General features: G+C 41.2%; 1 protein-coding gene across 1 annotated transcript; it reads left to right on the top strand.

Annotated features, from left to right (window-relative positions):
- The first annotated feature begins 4,700 nt into the window (after window positions 1–4,700).
- Window positions 4,701–22,152, top strand: sec24c (SEC24 homolog C, COPII coat complex component). Its single transcript, XM_054598347.1, is given in 27 exon segments — window positions 4,701–4,819; window positions 7,616–7,794; window positions 8,065–8,145; window positions 8,868–8,885; window positions 8,888–8,993; window positions 9,375–9,541; window positions 9,643–10,374; window positions 10,457–10,599; window positions 11,353–11,421; window positions 12,543–12,651; window positions 13,207–13,334; window positions 14,245–14,336; window positions 14,338–14,381; window positions 14,474–14,589; window positions 15,361–15,485; window positions 15,690–15,881; window positions 15,982–16,075; window positions 16,965–17,081; window positions 17,209–17,379; window positions 17,520–17,616; window positions 17,723–17,868; window positions 18,273–18,411; window positions 18,597–18,715; window positions 19,265–19,444; window positions 20,656–20,841; window positions 21,041–21,130; window positions 21,789–22,152. Coding segments are annotated over 26 exon segments (3,762 nt in total). The 5' UTR covers window positions 4,701–4,819; window positions 7,616–7,634; the 3' UTR covers window positions 21,930–22,152.
- The last annotated feature ends 1,165 nt before the right edge of the window (window positions 22,153–23,317 follow it).

The following is a 23,317-nucleotide window of genomic DNA, read 5'->3' as shown; positions in this document are numbered from 1 at the left end:
CCTCGCTCACAGCTCACAGCCTGCTGTGTGTGTGTGTGTGTGTGTGTGTGTGACGGTGTATAAGTTGATCTCCTCTTCTTCAGTTCCTCACACTCCGTGAGTATCAACGAGAGAGAGTGAGGCTACTGCCACTCAGTGACCACGGCAAATCACTCCACCCGGGAGGAGACAGAGGGGTGGCTGGCTTTCATCTGCCTACACTGGAATGCTGTGTGGGAGGGTGGGCACACAGGAGGGAGAGAAGGTGTGTGTGTGTGTGTGTGTGTGTGTGTGTGTGTGTGTGTGTGTGTGTGTGTGTGTGTGTGTGTGTGTGTGTGTGTGTGTGTTCATCCTCTATAGCGTTCAACACTTGCCATGTCACTCTCAAGCACTCCGTAGAGGAGGTGATGCTTGCTGATATACCCTCCCAAAATAACCTCAACCCACCCTCCTCCCTCTTTGACCCCCAGCTCAGCCGGTCTGGCCAGCAGCCACTGCTGAGGCGGCTCACAGATTTGTCTTCGTCTCCCCACAGCACCCCGACCTTAAAGCTCAGGAGGGGGGTGTGAGCAGGGAATATTTTAGGAATTTCAGTTGGTTTTCCGTCAATGCAATCCATCGTCATTAGAGTGGGTACTCGAGGGAGTTTATCTTATACAATTTGTGATCCTTCAGCTGTCAAGAAACAACATTTTACTTATAGAATTAAAAAAAAAAGTGAATTAAAGCAGTGTTGGATGAGGGTGAATACTGGCTCTCATGCTGCTGTTCATCAGCTTCAACATCTCCGATCTCGCAGAGGATTTCAGAACTTATTAGCCAAAATGACTCGGTCCAACAACTGATCATCTAATGAAACTGTATGCCAGATTTACCAAAAAACGGACTATATCAATCTGTGCAATCCACTGTGTAATACAATAATTATTCTGTCTGTATATATAATATTTTAAGTTATTGTGGATTTTTTGCTTTTTTTACTTATTTAATATTCTTTACAGTTTTATTACTTATTTACTTATTTATAATACCTGTTTCGATCTTGTTTTTACTTATGTCTCTTGTTTGCACTGTCAACTCTGCTGCTGTAATCCTGTAAATTTCCCCGCTGCGGGACTAATAAAGGATTATCTTATTTTATCTAATCTTATCTGTGATTAATGGTATCTCCAAATTGTACCTGATTGCAAGGGGAGCTCGGACCAAATTAGGCCAAAGTCCCATAAGGTGGAGCAGTTTGCAAAATCTGGCAGCCATATTTGTTGCTGACACTTTTGCCCATACAGATGGCCACCTCTTGTCTCATTATAATAATTTGAAAAATGACTGAGAGAATCACCAAAGTCATATTGGCTCCTAGCCTCAGGGAAAATTCAATGGCAAATCTAGTGTAAAAATAAACATAGAAATATATTTATACATATATACAATATTTTTAGTTATTGTGGATTTTTAGGTTTTTTACTTATTAATATTCTTTACTGTGTGATTACTAATCTACTTATTTATAATACTTGTTTTTACTATGTCTCTTGTTTGCACTATCCTCTGCTGTAATCCTGTAAATTTCCCCGCTGCGGGACTAATAAAGGATTATCTTATCTTATCTTATTTTATCTGTGATTAATGGTATCTCCAAATTGTACCTGATTGTAAGGGGAGCTTAGTGATAGATGACTGAGAGAATCACCAAAGTCATATTGGCTCTTAGCCTAAGGGGGAATTAAAAGAGCCAAGAAAGACATGTATGTGTTTTAATGGCAAATCTAGTTCAAAAATAAACATAGAAATATATATATATACAGTACCAGTCAAAAGTTTGACACACCTTCTCATTCAACTACTTTGAAGAATCTAAAATATAAAACATATTCTGGTTTGTTGAGCATTTGTTTGTTTACCACATAATTACATATGTGTTCCTTCATAGTTTGGATGTCTTCAATATTAATCTACAATGTAGAAAAAAATAAAAATAAAGAAAAACCATTGAATGAGAAGGTGTGTCCAAACTTTTGACTGGTACTATATATATATATATATATATATATATATATATATATATATATATATATATATATATATATATATGATATGGATAAAAGCTAAATGACTGTACTGTAGAGAGAGAGAGAGAGAGAGAGAGAGAGAATATTTGTAGTTATTACTTTTACTTATTTAACATTCTTTCCTGTTTGTATTACTTATTTATAATACAGTTTTTTTACTATGTCTCTTGTTTGCACTATCTCTATGCTGCTGTAAATGTCCCCACTGTGGGACTAATAAAGGATTATGTTATCTTATCTTATTTTATCTTATTTTACCTTATCTTATCTTATAGGCATTTAAATATGAAATAAGTTTCTAATGTAACAGTGTTATAAAATGTAACATAATGCAACAGTGTTATATAATGTAACAGTGATATATAATGTAAGTGTTATATAATGTAACAGTGTTATATAATGTAACATAATGTAACAGTGTTATATAATGTAACAGTGTTATAACAGTGTTATATAATGTAACAGTGTTATAACAGTGTTATATAATGTAACAGTGATATATAATGTAACAGTGATATATAATGTGATATATAATGTAACAGTGTTATATAATGTAACAGTAATATATAATGTAACAGTGTTATAACAGTGATATATAATGTAACAGTGATATATAGTGTAACAGTGATATATAATGTAACAGTGATATATAATGTAACAGTGTTATAACAGTTATATAATGTAACAGTGATATATAATGTAACAGTGTTATATAATGAAACAGTGTTATAACAGTGTTATATAATGTAACAGTGTAACATAATGTAACAGTGTTATATAATGTAACAGTGTTATATAATGTAACAGTGATATATAATGTTATATAATGTAACAGTGTTATAACAGTGTTATATAATATAACAGTGTTATAACAGTGATATATAATATATATAATGTAACAGTGATATATAATGTAACAGTGATATATAACAGTGATATATAATGTAACAGTGTTATATAATGTAACAGTGTTATAAAGTGTGATATATAATGTAACAGTATATAATGTAACAGTGTTATAACAGTGTTATATAATGTAACAGTGATATATAATGTAACAGTGTTATATAATGTAACAGTGATATATAATGTAACAGTGATATATAACAGTGATATATAACAGTGATATATAATGTAACAGTGATATATAATGTAACAGTGATATATAACAGTGATATATAATGTAACAGTGATATATAATGTAACAGTGTTATATAATGTAATATAATGTAACAGTGTTATAACAGTGTTATATAATGTAATATATAAGTGTAACAGTGTTATATATATAAGTGTATATAATGTTATATAATGTAACAGTGTTATATATAACAGTGTTATATAATGTAACAGTGATATATAATGTTATATAATGTAACAGTGTTATATAATGTAACAGTGTTATAACAGTGATATATAACATAACAGTGTTATATAATGTAACAGTGATATATAATGTAACAGTGATATATAATGTAACAGTGTTATAACAGTGTTATATAATGTAACAGTGTTATATTATGTAACAGTGTTATATAATGTAACAGTGTTATAACAGTGATATATAATGTTATATAACATAACAGTGTTATATAATGTAACAGTGATATATAATGTAACAGTGATATATAATGTAACAGTGTTATATAATATAACAGTGTTATATAATGTAACAGTGTTATAACAGTGATATATAATGTAACATATATGTGTAACAGTGATATATAATGTAACAGTGTTATATTATATAATGTAACAGTGTATATATAACAGTGTTATAACAGTGATATATAATGTAACAGTGATATATAATGTAACAGTGTTATATAATGTAACAGTGTTATATAATGTAACAGTGTTATATATGTAACAGTGTTATATAATGTAACAGTGTTATATAATGTAACAGTGATATATAGTGTAACAGTGTTATATAATGTAACAGTGTTATATAATGTAACAGTGTTATATAATGTAACAGTGTTACATTATATAACAGTGATATATAATGTAACAGTGTTATATAATGTAACAGTGTTATAACAGTGATATATAATGTAACAGTGTTATATAATGTAACAGTGTTATATAATGTAACAGTGATATATAGTGTAACAGTGTTATATAATGTAACAGTGATATATATAGTGTTATATAATGTAACAGTGATATATAGTGTAACAGTGTTATATAATGTAACAGTGATATATAGTGTAACAGTGTTATATAATGTAACAGTGATATATAATGTAACAGTGATATATAGTGTAACAGTGTTATATAATGTAACAGTGATATATAGTGTATATATATGTAACAGTGATATATAGTGTAACAGTGTTATATAATGTAACAGTGATATATAGTGTAACAGTGTTATATAATGTAACAGTGTTATATAATGTAACAGTGATATATATATAACAGTGTTATATAATGTAACAGTGATATATAGTGTAACAGTGATATATAATGTAACAGTGATATATAGTGTAACAGTGTTATATAATGTAACAGTGTTATATAATGTAACAGTGATATATAATGTAACAGTGTTATATAATGTAACAGTGATATATAGTGTAACAGTGTTATATAATGTAACAGTGATTTAACGCGCTGGTGCATCTCGCTCGCCGTAGAGCGGAAGTGCCTCCGCGGTACCCGGATGTGGACGTGGCACAGCGCCGCAGCAGTTCCGTGTCCGCTCTCCTGACTCCGGAGGATCAAACCACCGGGCCGCACAGAACCGTCTTCACCGAACCCCGCAGGTACGTCCCGCCTCCGCACGGGAGGAGGACTGTGTCCACCTGTGCTAATGCTAGCCAGCTAATGCTAGCCAGCGAATGCTAGCCAGCGAATGCTAGCCAGCGAATGCTACGGCTAATGCTAGCTGGAGGTGACTAGCCTAGCCTAGCTATGGCTGAGCTAGCATGCTAGCGTTAGCCACCGGTCACAGCTGGTCCTGGTTGCTAAGCTAACGTTAGCTGTTAGCCATAGCATGCTAACCAGGCTCTGTGTTGTGGAGGCTTTCTGCTTGACAGGTTAAGCTATGCTAAGCTATGCTATGCTAAGCTAGCAGGTCCCTCAGGAGGCCCGGCTCCACAGGTTGAGTTTCTGCTGCATCTCTGAATTATTCAGCTGTCACGTGATCCTCACCTGTCTGTCAGACGTCACCTGACACCTGTGAACAGGTCGGTGCTGCTGGTGTCAGTGGTTCTGATCCCACTGTGGCTTCTGCTTCAGGGTATTCAATTAACTTTATTCAGTGGAGCCCAGAATCACAAACCACAACCTGTACACATGAGACATCCTCTGTCCTTATATCCTCTGTCCTTACATCCTCTGTCCTTACATCCTCTGTCCTTATACCCTCTGTCCTTATATCCTCTGTCCTTACACCCTCTGTCCTCACATCCTCTGTCCTTACATCCTCTGTCCTCACATCCTCTGTCCTTATATCCTCTGTCCTCTGTCCTCACATCCTCTGTCCTTACATCCTCTGTACATCCTCTGTCCTCACATCCTCTGTCCTTATCCTCACATCCTCTGTCCTTATATCCTCTGTCCTTATATCCTCTGTCCTCACATCCTCTGTCCTTATATCCTCTGTCCTTACATCCTCTGTCCTTATATCCTCATATCCTCTGTCCTCTGTCCTCACATCCTCTGTCCTTACATCCTCTGTCCTTATATCCTCTGTCCTCACATCCTCTGTCCTCACATCCTCTGTCCTTATATCCTCTGTCCTCACATCCTCTGTCCTTATATCCTCTGTCCTCACATCCTCTGTCCTTATATCCTCTGTCCTTATATCCTCTGTCCTCACATCCTCTGTCCTTACATCCTCTGTCCTCACATTCTCTGTCCTCTCATCCTCTGTCCTTACATCCTCTGTCCTCACATCCTCTGTCCTCACATCCTCTGTCCTCATATCCTCTGTCCTCACATCCTCTGTCCTCATATCCTCTGTCCTTATATCCTCTGTCCTTACATCCTCTGTCCTCATCCTCTGTCCACATCCTCTGTCCTCACATCCTCTGTCCTCACATCCTCTGTCCTCACATCCTCTGTCCTTATATCCTCTGTCACATCCTCTGTCCTTATATCCTCTGTACATCCTCTGTCCTCTGTACATCCTCTGTCCTCACATCCTCTGTCCTTACATCCTCTGTCCTTATATCCTCTGTCCTCACATCCTCTGTCCTTACATCCTCTGTCCTCACATCCTCTGTCCTCACATCCTCTGTCCTAACATCCTCTGTCCTCACATCCTCTGTCCTTATATCCTCACATCCTCTGTCCATCTCTGTCCTCACATCCTCTGTCCTCACATCCTCTGTCCTCACATCCTCTGTCCTCACATCCTCTGTCCTTATATCCTCACATCCTCTGTCCTCACATCCTCTGTCCTCACATCCTCTGTCCTTATCCTCTGTCCTCACATCCTCTGTCCTCACATCCTCTGTCCTCACATCCTCTGTCTCTGTACCTTACATCCTCACATCCTCTGTCCTGTCCTCACATCCTCTGTCCTTACATCCTCTGTCCTTACATCCTCTGTCCTTACATCCTCTGTCCTCACATCCTCTGTCCTTATATCCTCACATCCTCTGTCCTTATATCCTCACATCCTCTGTCCTTCCCTCACATCGGCACAGGAAAAACTCCCCTAAAACCCCTTTAACAAGGAGATAAAAGGAAGAAACCTCTGGGAGAGACAGAGGAGGGATCCTTCTCCAGGATGGACAGAAGTCAATAGATAGTCTTTCTAAGCAGTTTATGTCAGTTTATGTCACTGTTTCACATCCTCTGTCCTACATCCTCTGTCCTCACATCCTCTGTGTTGTGTGTGTGTGTGTGTGTGTGTGTGTGTGTGTGTGTGTGTGTGTGTGTGTGTGTGTGTGTGTGTGTGTGTGTGTGTGTGTGTGTGTGTGTGTGTGTGTGTGTGTGTGTGTGTGTGTGTGTGTGTGTGTGTGTGTGTAATCTGAATAGTCAGAGGTGGTAGATCGTAGGTGTGGCCAAGTCAAACACAAAAAGCCAATAAAGGTGTTGTCACTGAACCAGGAAATATTAAAGTCACCAGGAAGCTTCATTTGAGTGAACTAAGAGCCTTACTGACTTAAAAACTGTTTTAACTCTTCCTGTTTGTCGGGTAAGGTGCAATGTGACAGAACTCGGTTGGGGTCGTGTATGTTTTCGTGGGACTGCCTTCTGTTTCTTTGGTTGATAACAGAACTGATTCCCCTATATATCTGAGAACTGAATAACTTGTGTTGGTAGTCAAAGATTCTACTTGAGATCAATTGTTTGTTTATTTTGAGGTTCTGTCTACATGTGCGTTTTCCTCATGGATTCACTGCTGCTTTTAAAGAACGCCGGTCTCTTCAGAATGAGTGTTACTCAAATACTTTGGCATTAAAAACATCCCTGTCTTCCAGGCGTTTACACCCCCAGCGTTGTGGTGATGAAATCTCTGTTTAGGGCCTGAAAACAGGATAAACAAGTTCAGCCTTCAATCATGAAGTTTGTGTATTTGTTTGTGATTGTGTCATACTTTCATCCAGCTTTAGGGATGTTCTGAGGATGAATGTAAACCAGCACACTCCGATGGCCTCTCCATACGGCCAGCCCCAGCCTGGCTACGGCCAACCCGGCTACGCACCCCTGGACGGCGGATACGCGGCACCGTACGCTCCCTACAACGGCCCTGCCTCCGCCTACCAGCCCGGGGCTCCACCACAAGGTAGGAGTGAGTTGTGAGTGAGTGAGAGAGAGAGAGAGACACCAGGTCAACTTCAATGCTTTGCAAACTCTCAAAGATCCATAACCTTGCGTGTCCTTCCTACCTGCTTCTCACCATGTGATTGTTCACATATGTGTGAGAAACAGCACTGTGCCTTTTGCATGCTAATCTGAACCTTAACTGCCACCTCTCATATCTTCACGCTGCTTTTCAGCATTTCCTTACATCGCTCTGTATTTGCCCTCTTTCCCTCTTTTTCTTGTATTTCAGGTTACTCTCCTTTCACAAGCTTTCCCTCTAAGGCTGTGGCTGCCAACCCAGTCTCTGACCTCTCCTCTCCTCTCGACTTAGGTAACTGCCTCCTCTCTTCTTTTTTTCTTACTCGTTCATTTCACACTCCACATGCTATGCCAACATCGTCTCCTTGGTACCTGGCATTATTCCTCCTGCCATGTTCTTTTCATACATAACAATAGAGGGAGATCATTTGAGTCTCCCTAATGCCAGTGATTGTTGAGCATAGCAGCTCAGCAGTTACTAACCTTTTTATTACCAGACGTTTGTATTTCCTACAAAATGTGAGCTAATCTTTTATTATGGGAGTTTGATGTTCAAAATGTAATCTTTGGATCTGCATATTTATTTTCTCTTTGTTGACATTGCATTTTTACCCATATTGTTATTTCGGTGTTGTTATCAGCAGACTACTAGGCAGACAGTTTCTTATGAATGCAATTTTAAAAGGATAAAAACAAAGACAAGTTGACAGCCTGCCAGGTTTTACATCCTAAAAATATCCTCTTGTGTTTATTTCCAGCCTTCATCAGAAAGTCAGCCTGGTTTCAGTACAGAGTCAGTGCGACTAACCCCAGAGGCAAAATCTGGATATGTAATCCGTTAGTTCTAAAAATGTATTTGGGCACAGCGGTGGCCGATGGCTACGTCTAGCTTGCTCTGCTAATCTCGTCACTTTAGAAAGATTGGTATCGGAGTGAATTCAGGATTAGTTGTGGCAGGGATGAATATATGCTTTTTGCAGGTATGTGTGTAATCTTCTGTCCCTGCATTTTCAGGTCCGGCCAGGGGTCCCCCACCTCTGGAGCCCCTTCAGTCTCAGCTCCTCAACCATATAATCAGTACAGTCACAGTCAAGGGGACATGCAGAATGGACCCCCGCCTATGACACAGGCACCACCCAGGTAATTGCATGTTCATTTATTGTAGTTGTAGAAGATTGAAGTATATTTAGACCTTGGGTTTTATAAAACAATGTTTTTAAATCAAATTGTGCACAAAACTCAAATTATTAGACTGCTTGTGTCTTTATTGCAGACTAGAGTGACTCGTCTGCATGCACTTAAACATTTAATTTCCTACTTGGGGTTCACTTGTAGCACGTTATTCAAATTCTGCAGGTTTCACTCCATAAATCCAGATTTCTGTAATCCCCTACCCCAAATACAAAACAAGGTTTTATCATTTACATTACATTTAATCAGCTTACTGTAGAAAACTGACTGTAACCCGGATACTGAAGTGCATGTACACACACACACATTGAAATATTTCTGTGTGTCCAGGCCTGCTGTGTCTCAGCCATACAACCAGGGAGCCGTGAACCTGTCAGGGCCACAACCCTCCTATCCCCAACACTACGCACCCCAACCCTCAATGCAGCAGGTCACTAACCAGATGACCGGGATGCAGATCGCCTCTGGACCGCCAACCGCTGCGGGACCAGGATATGGTGAGTTTGGATGGATTCATGTTTCAGTGTGGTGTTATTTACTAATGTTAAAGGAATGTGCTGTGGCGGTAACAAAGATTTGAATGTCGCTCTCTCCGTAGCTCCACCTCACAGCTCCCAGCCTCCCGTCAACACCGCCTACTCAGCTGCTCCTCCACACTCTTACACCCAAGCTCCTCCCCCGGCTTCCTCTGCCCCGACCCAACCGCCACCTCCCAGTGGCCCTGCAGCTTCTCAGCAATACTATGGAGGCCCACCACCTCCTTCCCAACAGCCATTCAACTCCTCCCTCCCCCCTACCTCCCAACAGCAGTTCGCCTCTCCTGCACCGCCACCTCCTTCTCAGCAAACCTTTCCTCCCTCCTCCTACTCGGGTCCTGCGCCTCCTCCCAGCCAGGGTCCTGCTCCCCCAGTGTCCTCACCACAGCAGTCCTTCCCTCCAACCCAGCCCCCCTTCTCCACAGCACCTCCACCTGTCAGCCACCCTGCCTTCGTCTCCGGCCCGCCTCCCCCCGCACAGGGCTCCTTCCAGCCTAGAGCACCCCCTCCTTCCTCTCAGCCTGGGTCTTTTCCTCCTCCTGGTCCTCCTCCAACATCAATGACAACTGGCCAGTACCCAGGCCCCATGCCTCCCCAACAGCAGCCCCCTCCATCCCAGCCATCCCCCTACCACTCAGGTCCCTCTCCTCCCAGATCTCAGATGCCTCCTACTTCCATGGCCCAGAGCAACCACCTCCCTCCAGGACCACAGGGCCCCCCAGGCCCTCCTGGGTCCATGCAGCAGCCTCCACCTCAGCCTGGCATGCAGGGAGGATACCCTCCTCAGCAGAATGGTGAGGAGACTGCCCCAAAGTGGAAGCTGGATCGATTTGTGTCATTTTCTCCATCACTGAGCCATTATCTTGTTGTGTTCAGGTGCGTTCGGGCAGGTGAGAGGCCCTCAGCCTGGTTATCCAGGCCCGTATCCCGGGCAACCAAACTACGGAGCCCCTGCACCAGCACAGGCTCCTGCTCCCGCTGCACAGAAAAGACTTGACCCGGATGCCATTCCTAGCCCGGTAAGCAGACGCAAACACACAAACATGTACTTCTTTAAAATAATTTCTCAGTTCTGAAGTATTAGAGAGGAAAGATGACTTTGATGAATTTGCCAGAGTGAGTTTAAAACACTCAGTGTCCAATTTATTAGGTACACAGAGCTGCTGTGTTGTGTTTGTGTGCCTTATCAAATAGCCACTGTGTATATGATTTTGTATTTACCTCTGGGGGCCGGGATGTAAGTCTTTCTTATATGAATTGGATTTCTTATGATATTATCACGTTGTTGTTTCATGTTAACCAGTTCTGTCATCTAAATTTATAACATCGGGCATTTAGCATTCAGGATTTTTGAAAAAAATCATATAATGTTCACAGTTTTAGTTCAATATTACAACTAACTTTATTCTGCAGTCTAATAAGAATTCAAATATCTGTTATAATTCCCACAGCACCACAGAAGTTTAACATTGTGCCTGACGCGTATTTCACTAACCTTCTGTTGTCGTCTTTACACTTACAGCTGCTATGCATGTGTGTCAAACAGGCTACTGGTGTATAAGTCAATAACTTGTGCTTGACTGTAATAGTCTACAGTACCACTAATCTCTAATCAAAACTACTGATCAGTTTCTGTCTGAATAACAACAATGCTGCCTGCTACTCAGTTTTCTCTTCTCACACTCTTTTTTTATTTTTATATTTCCACTCTTTGTATTGATTTATTCTGTCCTGTTTTGCATAATTTGCTGGACAAACTTTTGAATGTAAAGCAAGCGTCTGACATGCCGGCTGTGCAGAAATCAAGACATAGAATAGACCCAGACGCTATCCCCAGCCCAGTAAGTTTCCTGTGTGCCTGCCTTTTCCTCTGCTTCATCCTGTCCTCTCTGCCTGCTTGCACTAACACATCCACCTCCTGTTCTTTCCTTCTTACCCCCCAAAGTCAGTCATAGTCACAATGTGAAAGATGTTAATGAGTCAGTCATCCCTGCTAATTAATGTGTTTCAGCAGGATAGCTCCTGTCCTATAGGAACTGAAATATACACTGATGCTGTATCACAGATCACAGTTTGGCCTCTTGTATATTCCATCACTAATGCCCAAATAAACAAAAAGAAACAGTTTAAATGATTGTTTAAAGGAATACAAGTAGTTAGCGATTTGGGAAAAATGCCTATTTGCTTTCTCGCTGAGAGTAAGACGAAAAGATTGTTGATTTCACTCACATATATGTATGCTAAATCAAGCTAAATTAGCTTAGCACAAAGACTGGAAACAAGGGGAAATAGGAACTAAGTGTAAAAAATTACAAATGTTTCTCAGATAGCTCTCTGCAAGAAAGCACATTTCCCAAAACATTCCTTTAATAATCATATCTGTGTCTTAGAGATTGTGATTATTTTACATAAAAAAGCAATATTACGGCCTTTCTCAGAATACATTACCCATCATCATATGCACTGCATCATAACCATGTGTTGGTCATTCCTACCACCTCACACCCATCTCAATGGTTCTTTGTTTAATCTGGACTTTGAGACAGCCTGTCTTATTTAAATCAGCTTAAGAGTGTTAATGGTTTGACAGTCATCGGGTTCAGACAGCCACCTTCAATAATCTCTCTGTGCCTTGCATGCTGACCTGCAATGTTTTGACTTACCCACAATTCCCTGCATTAATGGCATGCCTTTTATAAATCCTGTGCTCCTTCATGGAGAACGTCACCATAGTCCTGACTTGGCTATGATTTCTTCTTATCCACAGATGTTGATGGGTTTCATTATGTGTTTAGTAGCTGCAGATGTGTGTGTGTTGGGGTTGTGTGAAAGTCGTCTCCTGCATGTCTGTTCAGTGTTCCTCCTGTTTTAGACTGTGGGACAATGTGTAGTGAACTTAAATGTGTGTATTTATGCTGTAAACGTGTATGAATGATTTTGTCCCCATGCATCCTTTTTTTAGATCCAGGTAATAGAGGATGACAAGGCCAAGAGCACCGAGCCGTTCACCACAGGGGTCAGAGGTCAGGCCCCACCGCTGGTCACCACCAACTTCCAGGTCAAAGACCAAGGTGGGTTCTACTTCCTGTGTACACATTCACACCTGGAAACATCTCACCCACATCTTCATAAAGGGTTCAGGAAGGTAAACTTATGACCTTTTTCTAGAAAGGTCTGTCTGACCTGCTGATCTTGTTTTTCTTTCTTTTAAGAACTATAATTGACAGCATACACAAAAAAAATCAAACTTTTCTTTCACGGAAAATTGAAATCCCATTGCATTTTTATTAATAAAACACTGACTTAAAATGAAGTGCATTTTATCCCACTTTTGCAAACTCAATGTCTCTTTCACTCACCATGAAGAACTTTCACACCAACGGCATGATGTGTGTGTGGCGGTACTTTGTGCTGTAGCTGCCACTGTCCTTTGTGTTTGTGTGTGCGTAAATCTGAACTGCATCTCTTCACCTTTTGATCAAAACTCACAGAATTATCCTAAATGTCTTTCTTCTGCCAACTAGTTAGCAGCAAGACTCAAATCAGAAAAATGTACAAACCTTCCGTGTGGGAAGTTATGTGGATTGTGCAAAGATTGTAATATTATTAAAACAATCTGTGTTCAGGGAATGCCAGTCCCAGGTTCGTTCGCTGTACAGCTTACAACGTGCCGTGCACCGCCGACATGGCCAAGCAGTCTCAGGTGCCCATGGCCGCCGTCATCAAGCCCCTCGCCACGCTGCCGCCAGACGAGGTGAGCGACGACCCCTCCTCTCTCTCCTGCTTTGTAAATGTTATAAGCCCTTTATATCTTTATCTGACCTTTCTATGATCTGTTGCTGTTTTGCATGACACAATATCAACTTAGAGTTAATTAAAAAACAGAAAGCAAAAGAATGAAAATTTTTGATGTCAAACAAGTGTAAAATATGAAGCATTTGGATGACAAATGGTGGGAAAAGTTTCCAGTCAAGAGAGCTCCTCATGAAATAGCTATGGAATATTATCATTGAGGTTGTTGGCTTCACTGAGAGCTGAAATAATAAGTCAATTAACGGATTAGTTAACTATTTTGGAAATAAACATTTTCTCTTTTTATCATGCATGATGGTATGCTGAATATCTTTTGGCATTGCAGCCTTGGAACAATGGAAAATATCCCCGTTGTTATAATAGCAGCCGTTTTTCAATATTTTGTGTTTAAATAGATAATCTAAATACACTTCCTTTCACTTCTCATCTGTATGTTCAACGGCTTCCACTGTGATTTTTTATTTTTTTTTACCCTTAACCTGATTTGAAAAAAAAAAAGAATGTTCTCGGCAGTGCCTGATGTGTAGTATTTAAGACGGGATGCCTGATATGTCAGTGGGATAATCTGGGTCCAAATCACAAATGTGGGAGTGGCTACATGACCTTGTTTCATGCACTCACCACATGTGTAACAAATATTCATTTGGACTACTCATACGTTACATCATTTTGGCAGGAAAAACCACGTTATATAAAACAGGGTGTTGCATCACGTAACCTCCTGTTGCAGTAATTCTGTCTGGTGGCTTTTAGAGGAAGTCTCCCACATAGCTAAATTGTACAAATCAAGTCAGTCTCAGATATTCAGATTATTGGATGAGACGTCTCTCTTTCATTGCGTCTCTTGTCAGACGCCTCCATACCTGGTGGACCACGGCGAGGGCGGTCCAATCCGCTGCAACCGTTGCAAGGCTTACATGTGTCCATACATGCAGTTCATAGAGGGGGCGCCGCTTCCAGTGTGGCTTTTGCAGCTGCCTCACAGAGGGTGAGTTTCCGTCTGGGTTCATAAAACAGTTTTATTTATTTTGTTATTCATCTCCCTGTTCTGATGTTCCTGTTCCTGCTCCTCTCCTTCAGTGCCTCCACATTACTTCCAGCATCTGGACCACACTGGTAAGAGGGTGGACTGCTATGACAGGCCTGAGCTCTCGCTGGGCAGCTACGAGTTCATGGCCACTGTTGACTATTGTAAGGTGAGTCCTCTCTGCAGGAAACAAACATTTTGCTCACTGGACTCATAAATGAATCATCCATGGTCCTTGTCTAAGAGCTTTGTTTTGGTATTTTAATGAAATTCTGAGAGAGTCTGCAGCCGACCGTTTTCCCACAAACCCCGCAAGGATCCGCAAAAGTATTTGTCCGTAGCAGAAGTTTGTTTTTGTGAATTTTATCACAGGTTACAATCTGCATGGCTTTGGAAATGATTCTGTGCAGCACAGATGACAATACATTCTATTACCTGATGGGTTATGGATCAATATTAGTACTGATTGGGTGGGAAGTTTACAAAATGAAATAAGGACCTGTGCAAGACTGTAATCCAACTCATAATTATGTTTCTGTCAAATGAGTTATTCCAGTAGGTAAACAAACCCACGCACAGCTTTACCAGTGAATGTTTAGGCCTTTGTAATATACTTTTATTTATTTGTAAACTTTTATTTATTTGTCCTAATACTATCTCAATAATGTGTAAAGTGTTGATTATTCTTTATCTTGGTGACTTTGCCAAAAACAAAAAAAGCTATTTTGGATTCGGGGTTTCTCTTAGCTTGTAAAATGCTGCAGGTGTGACATCAACACTGATTGGTTGCATGCTGAGATTAAATCAGTGATAATATATTCTTCACAAGGAAATATTTATTTAATTTGAATGCTTTCAGATACAGTAATGCCTGTAAGCCTTTGAATGATACCCAAGCTGATGAGAAAATGAAGTTGCAGAATGTTCTTGTCTCTCACAGAACAACAAGATTCCTCAGCCGCCAGCCTTCATCTTCCTTATCGACGTGTCCTACAACGCTGTGAAGAGCGGCATGGTCAACATTGTCTGCCAGGAACTCAAGACCCTCCTAGACTACCTGCCCAGGTACGCACACACACAAACACATGGACAGAAGAGGAAAGGATTAGGGAAAAGGTGAAGGGAGGAAAGAAGAAACAAAGTGAAGCAGTGAATGATGAAGTGAAGAGACTAAAATAATCAAAAATAGTGTATACACTCCTTCCCAGCTCTTGTCAGGAAATGCAAAGTTGACCATTCTCCCATTTCATCCTCTGCTTCTGCGTCCAGGGAGAACCCAGAGATGGACTCTGTGGTGCGGGTGGGCTTTGTCACCTACAACAAGGTTTTGCACTTCTACAACGTCAAGTCCAGCCTGGCCCAGCCCCAGATGTTGGTGGTGTCGGATGTATCGGACATGTTTGTTCCTCTGCTCGACGGCTTCCTGGTCAACGTAAACGAGAGCCGGCTAGTTATCGAGAGGTGGGACGAGACAAAAACCAAAAACAGACACGCATTAACAAATACATGAGGTGTTTAAGGACAAATGGATCCGGTTTAATGACATGTTTGTGTTTTCCAGTCTGCTGGACCAGATCCCAGAGATGTTTGCAGACACCAGAGAAACTGAGACGGTCTTTGGACCCGTCATCCAGGCAGGACTGGAGGCACTAAAGGTAACAACATGTTACCTCTAGGGGTGTTTGTATTGTACCGTTCGCTTTGAGGCTTTTTGTTCAGCACGCATTACAAACCGAATCATTTATTGTAATAATAGTATTCCATATGGAAAATAAAATACATTGTATGAAATATTAAGTTCTCGTTGGAGCCACTACGCTCAACAAGGCAACCCACACAACGCTATAGGCAACATGATCTCTGCAACTCTCACCAACAAAGAATAACATTCTCCTCCAGTGAGGCACGCTAACCTAAACTAGGTTACCAGGAAAACCAACAGCAGCACACACACTACAAACTATCCGCCAGCTATTCCCCACTGATTCAAACGGGGCTAAAAAAATAAATCATAACCAGGCACCCACAGAGAACCTTTGTGTCTTCATAGTTGGTTGTAATTTAAAATATGTTTTTTTATACTTTCGGTGAATTTTGCCTTCATTGAAAATTGAGGCTGTAATTGGAACGATATCAATACAATATCACTATTCCCTGACATGAATAAACACAGGGACAGGACAGAAAACCCCAGTGTCAGGCTAGTATAGACGACAAAAGCACAGACGTCACAGATACAAATATTAACTGGAGGGGGCAGGACAAAAATCATAATAACAATAGGTGTGCTTTTTTTATATAAATATAGTTCTAACATGAATAAACACAGGGACAGGACAGAAAACCCCAGTGTCAGATACAAATATTAACTGGAGTGGTTAGGGCAGGACAAAAATCATAATAACAATAGGTGTGCTTTTTTCTGAAACTTGAATGGTGTGATGACTGCATTGAATCATTAATGTCACTATGTTAGTTTGCCATTAATTCCCAATACGCCGCCATGCCTGATGAGTTGTACGTTGCTGTGTGTCACTTTCTCAGGCTGCAGACTGCTCAGGGAAGCTGTTTGTGTTTCACACCTCTCTGCCCATCGCAGAGGCTCCTGGAAAACTAAAGAACAGAGAAGACAAGAAGCTGATCGGGACGGATAAGGAGAAGGTGAACACCAGTGTAGCAAGTTAGCTGTTTTATTTAGAATCTTAATAGGTTTCCCATTTATTTGGGACAAAAAGAAGCTCTTATATTATCTCCCGACTGACTCCCCGTCCTCTTCTGTCCTCTTCAGTCTCTGTTTCAGCCCCAGGTGGGTTTCTACAACACTCTGGCTAAGGAGTGTGTAGCGCAGGGCTGCTGTGTGGATCTCTTCCTCTTCCCCAACCAGTATGTGGACGTCGCCACGTTAGGGGTGGTTCCCGTCTCCACTGGAGGCTCTGTCTACAAATACACCTACTTCCAGGTGAGAGAAAGTCACTTTTTTTTAATGGTATAACGTGCCCCTGTAGCTGTTTCTCTGGGTTTTTTTTGCTGTTGAAATACCAGCTGTGTCATTTGCCATTGTGTTACATGTTCCCTTTGTGTGTTTTTTTTTTATCCCAGGCTCAGTCGGACAGAGAGCGATTCTTGAACGACCTCAGACGGGACGTTCAGAAGCTAGTCGGCTTTGATGCCGTCATGAGGGTGCGGACCAGCACAGGTGAGACTGAAAACAACAACAACAACAACCAAAAAGACAGTCCGCCCGAGAGATATGTGACGGCTAACTTTATGATCCTTCCTCTCCTGCCTCCCCCTCCACTCAGGTATCCGGGCGACAGACTTCTTCGGCTCCTTCTTCATGAGTAACACCACCGATGTGGAGCTGGCGGGCCTGGACTGTGACAAGGCCGTCACTGTCGAGTTCAAACACGATGACAAGCTCAGCGAGGAGACGGGGGCACTCATGCAGGTTCGTCTTTGCAAAAAAACAAACTTCCAAGAGAGGAGACATTTTATTTGTAGTTTCAAAATCAGCAATTTTAAGATAGTCTTAGCTTTGAGTGCTCCCAAACACCAGTGAGGCAGATTACTGCTGGTTTTCACCTCCTGCAAGGTGCTATAGAGCAAATTAATGATTCTGTTAATCTGGCATCAAATTGAGTTTATATTACATTATCATTAAATGACAACTAACAGGATCTGGAGGACAAGTATTTGGGGTTATTGTTTTATAGCAGAGACAGAACTGAACAGTCACAGAAACTGGTGCAATTTGACCCTTGAAAGCTTGATGCACAGAAAGATTTAATAAATAATAAAGTTAGTGAAAGAGTATTTTGTGAGAAATGCCCGTCCTGTTTGTTTCCCCTGCAGTGCGCCGTGCTGTACACCAGCTGCAGCGGCGAACGGCGTCTCCGCGTCCACAACATGGCGGTGAACTGCTGCTCCCAGCTGGCTGACCTCTACCGCAATTGTGAGACCGACACAATCATCAACTTCTTCTCCAAATACGGTGAGAACCAGCTCGCACGGCAGGATGTCTAGCTGCTCCAGTTTGCCCACAGTAGAAAGCCAGACCTGTTCTTGATATCTTGCTGGTGTGAATGTTTGCAGCTTTGTAAGTTTGAAGAAGGAATTGGTTCCCTCTCAGAGATCAGTGTAATGAAGCTCATTTCATTAGTTTTTTGTGTGTTGCAGCCTTCCGAGGCCTCCTGAACAGCCCGACTAAGGCGGTGAGAGACACTCTGATCAACCAGTGTGCTCAGATTCTGGCCTGCTACCGAAAGAACTGTGCAAGCCCCTCATCAGCTGGTCAGGTACTGAACACCCCTCAGCATACAGTGTGTTTGTACCAAGGAGAACCCACATCCTCATCACTGTGAGGAACACCAAGGCTCTATGGCAGATATGGAAATAGAAGAACAGCAGAATGCACCTCATTCATATCCAGCATTTCAGAGTTGTTATTAATGTTATGCAACATTTTGTCTCAGGATCACATTTGGCCTTACGCTAAATATCTTTATTCTCCTGCTGATATTTTGTTTTATTAAAAAAAGAGAATAGTTTCAGAGCACAATCCATGCACTTACAAATAACATAAATACCCTCTAAGCAGAATTATGAAACTCTGCCTTCACACATATTTACACATCATCAAGGATTCTTTAGCTGTTCTCTCTAACTGTGTGTGTGTGTGTGTGTGTGTGTGTGTGTGTGTGTGTGTGTGTGTGTGTGTGTGTGTGTGTGTGTGTGTGTGTGTGTGTGTGTGTGTGTGTGTGTGTGTGTGTGTGTGTGTGTGTGTGTGTGTGTGTGTGTGTGTGTGTGTGTGTGTGTGTGTGTGTGTGTGTGTGTGTGTTCTCCAGCTGATCCTCCCGGAGTGCATGAAGCTGCTGCCGGTCTATCTGAACTGTTTGCTGAAGAGTGACGTGCTGATGCCGGGAGCCGACGTGTCGTTGGACGACCGTGCGTACCTGAGGCAGCTGATCAGCGGCATGGACGTCTCCGAGAGCCACGTCTTCTTCTACCCCCGCCTGCTGCCGCTGGTGAGACCGCACAGCGACACAAAGGCGTCCTCTAGTCACCTCACGTGGATGGTTTCAGTCATTCATTATTTTTCCCAGTAAAAAAAGCCCACCGTAACAGAGTCCTCACAAACTTAAAATATCATCACCTGTGTGAGGATGTGAGCGTCAAACCACATTTTAAATATGGTAGAGGCATTTCTGTGTGCGAGCCTCATATGTGAAATGCAGATTCATATATTATTATATTCATCGTTTGTTGCTCTCCTTCTCAGGATAATAATAGCCTGTGTGTTATTCATTATACAGTTTTCAAACCACATGAAGATGAATCTGCATAATTATGCTCTCATAAAACAAAGAACCAGACACAGGGCTTTGTTTTTTTTTAATGATGATGCTTTTGAACTTCCTCCATCACAACTATTTTTAGGCATTGTAGACTTAACAAGCTCTGCGTTAAAACAGCGTGTTGTTTAAGGGAGCGGTGAGGCAAAGAAATACCAACAAAGTCCAGTTAGCAACTGAATATCTTTAAATGTTTATCAGACGCTTTATCAATTTTGTAATACTCTTAAAATCGGATTTTTATCACTCTGCAAATTAATCAAAGATCCATTTTTTTTATTGTCAATTGCGAGGTAAGCAAATCTAAAATACAGCGTTCACAATAAGTAATCTTTTTAGGAGTTACCAGATGATGCAAAAACTGAGCCAGATTTAATTTTTATACTAGACCTAGAGCTGCTCGATTATGGCAAAAATCTGAACCGAGATTATTTTTGTCAATATTGACATTGAGATGAATTAACTTGATTATGCATCAAACTGGTGGACTTTGAGAGCATTATTAAGAGGGTTGATCTATGAAGGACTTTATGCTCTAGTAAACAATTTAATCATAAGCACGTTTATTGTTTTGATACAACTGGTGATGACACAACAAGCAGGGGAAAGCGCCCAACTGTTAATAATAATCATTATGTTGATATCTTGTTTAATAAAACAAATGAATCACCTAGCATATATGTTGTATATCTACCAGAGTGCACAGTAGAACATATGCGGCTCTGTGCTCTAGTCTCTGTTCATCTCTGCTATTAAACGGTTTTCATGTTTGCAGGGGAGGAAAATGAAGATGCTTTTTTATTTACACTAACTGTACAGTTTGATTAGCAGAAGGTAACTCTAACACATTCATCTAACATCGTTTTCTTCTCTTGGACTGTCAGACAAAGTTGGAGAGCAGCTCGTTGCCGGTGGCGCTGAGGGACTCGGAGGAGAGGCTGTCTAAAGGCGGAGTTTACCTCCTGGAGACGGGGCTCCACCTCTTCCTGTGGGTGGGGGCCAGCGTTCAGCAGGAGCTGCTGCTCAACATCTTCGGCACGGCGAGCTTCAGCCAGATAGACCCGAGCTTGGTGAGAGGAAAACTGACCTTAGCTGACTTAGCTTAGCTTAATCCTGGTTTGTGTTTATAAGATGCATAACTCTTCTCCAATGTATCAGGCTTTATTCCATAATGTTCTCTGGTATTATTCTTTTATCTGCGTCGTATATGAGGTTGTCATGTGAAACAATAAATACAAAACCTTTTAAAATATTCAATTTCTGTTTCAGACAAATCTGCCGGTGCTGGACAACCCGTTCTCCCAGAGACTCCGAGAGATCATCGACTCGTTCAGAGCACAGAGATCACGATACATGAAGGTAAACTTCTCTTTTCTTTATTACCTCTCTGATGTCTTAAAGTCTGATCGCTTTGTTTCTGCTTCTGTTTCTGCCCTGTCTGTCTGATACTGTGAAAAACCAAATGTTGTGTCTATCGAAAGCTCAACAATTAAGAATATAACTTTCTACAAATTCATTTTTAACATAAGATTACAAACTTTTCAGTTCATCAGTGTCAACACAAAGTTTGTCTATAAATACTTTAAACTTTTAAAGACAAGATTTCAGATCAAACCAAGTATGTCAGCTTTTGACACTTGAGGTGGAGGTGAAGCTATTTCAACAGAAAAAAAGAATTAGCAACTTTTTGGATTATTGTTAAATCTTTTAAAACCTTTAACAAGCAAAAATGACAAAACATCTCTGGTTTCATCTTTCTAAATGGAGGATTTTCTCATTTTTCTTTTTCTGAGAGACAATTTATTGAGAAAATAAGTGATTAATTAATGATGGAAATAATTGAATTGCTGCCTTTCTTGTCAGTTTTTTCTACTCTATTGTACAGACACATTAAGGTTTGATTTACACACACACACACACACACACACACACACACACACACACACACACACACACACACACACACACACACACACACACGTTGGCTCTCACATTTGTCTCCCCCTTCTGTTTGCAGCTGATGGTGGTGAAACAGGAAGACAAATCCGAGCTGATATTCAGGCACTTCCTGGTCGAGGACAAGAGCGCCAGCGGAGGAGCGTCATACGTGGACTTCTTGTGTCACATGCACAAGGAGATCCGCCAGCTTCTCAGCTAGGCCCACAGATACCCACCCACCCACCCACCCACCCACCTCCACCTGTATGATCCCCCCCCCCCCCCCCAGGTTCACCCTTCCTTGTGAAAGAAAGCGCTTTATCTTTTTTGTTTTTTAACCTAATAAACTAAAAGTCTCCTTGCTGACTGTCAGCAAAGAGAACAGCTGGCAGATCTCGTTGTGTGTGTGCGTGCGTGTGTGTATGTGTGTGTGTGTGCGTGCGTGTGTGTGTGTGTGTGTGCGTGTGTGTGTGTGCGTGCGCGTGTGTGTGCGCCAGAGACTGAGTGTGAGAGAATGAGAGTCTGATGTTAATAGAGCTTTACTCTGCCTCAAATCTACTGCTCCAACACAGCAGGAGCTAAACGAGTGGCGAGGGAGGGTAATGAATATACACAAGTGAACAATTATGTATGCAACAGAGCGAGCGAGCCACGGGGACGGCTGATGTTGACTGTAGTCGGTGTACCGTGTATTAAAAGCACTGAACGGCTGTTTCTGAGTGCATTAATGCCCCTCAGATAGCAAACACTTTTTATATGATTGGTGATTCAATAGAGTGAAGGAGATTTACACACCAAGACATACGTGGAATTAAATATATATGCTGGTCTTTCTGTCTCTTCTCCCATTTAATCATGGCCTTAGTAACCCCCCCGCACCCCATGCTGCTCCAAGCATCCATAGTGTGTGTGTGTGTGTGTGTGTGTGTGTGTGTGTTTCCAGATGTGTGAGGATAAGTCGCCTACTGACCAATTCTTACCTCCAGGTGTGAGCATCCAGATTTAAGGCAACATTAACAGCTCAACCTGGAGGCTGATGACCTTTTTACCTACGGAGGTATCTAGAAATATGAAGTTTTGATTTCAGTGTCCACAAGTGAACTGAAAATAAAAGTACACATGGCTGCTGTGTTATTACAGTAATGAGTATAATCCAGATTTTGTTTTCCGTTATTGACGCAAACATCTGGCTCGGATGTTTGCGTCACTGATGACCCTGATGAGAGGAAGCTTTCATGAGTTCAAAGTCTATGCAGCAAAGAGAAAGAGGCACAAAATATAATAATATGGGGAAAAAGGAAATGAAGGAGGGGTGTGAACTTTTGATCTCGGCATCACAGCGATGGGACATTGTTCCACGATCAGGTTCTGCGGATGACGTTGCCTGTTATTGATGTGCAGTGCTGCAGACTTTATATAAATCAGACGTTCTGACGTCCAAAAATGTATTTAAAGAAAAAGAAAAAAAGCTGACAGATGAGCACAGAACGACGGCAGATAAATGGACATGAGTTAATGTTTGTCATCGCACTGACTACGTTCAGTGTGTAAATAAAATATATAATCTGTACAGAATGAATAGAAAATAACAGTTTTAAAGTTTTAAAG

The sequence above is a fragment of the Anoplopoma fimbria genome, chromosome 5 (assembly GCF_027596085.1).
Source record: "Anoplopoma fimbria isolate UVic2021 breed Golden Eagle Sablefish chromosome 5, Afim_UVic_2022, whole genome shotgun sequence".
NCBI classification, from domain to species: domain Eukaryota; kingdom Metazoa; phylum Chordata; class Actinopteri; order Perciformes; family Anoplopomatidae; genus Anoplopoma; species Anoplopoma fimbria.
This window is presented reverse-complemented; position numbering and strand designations above follow the sequence as displayed.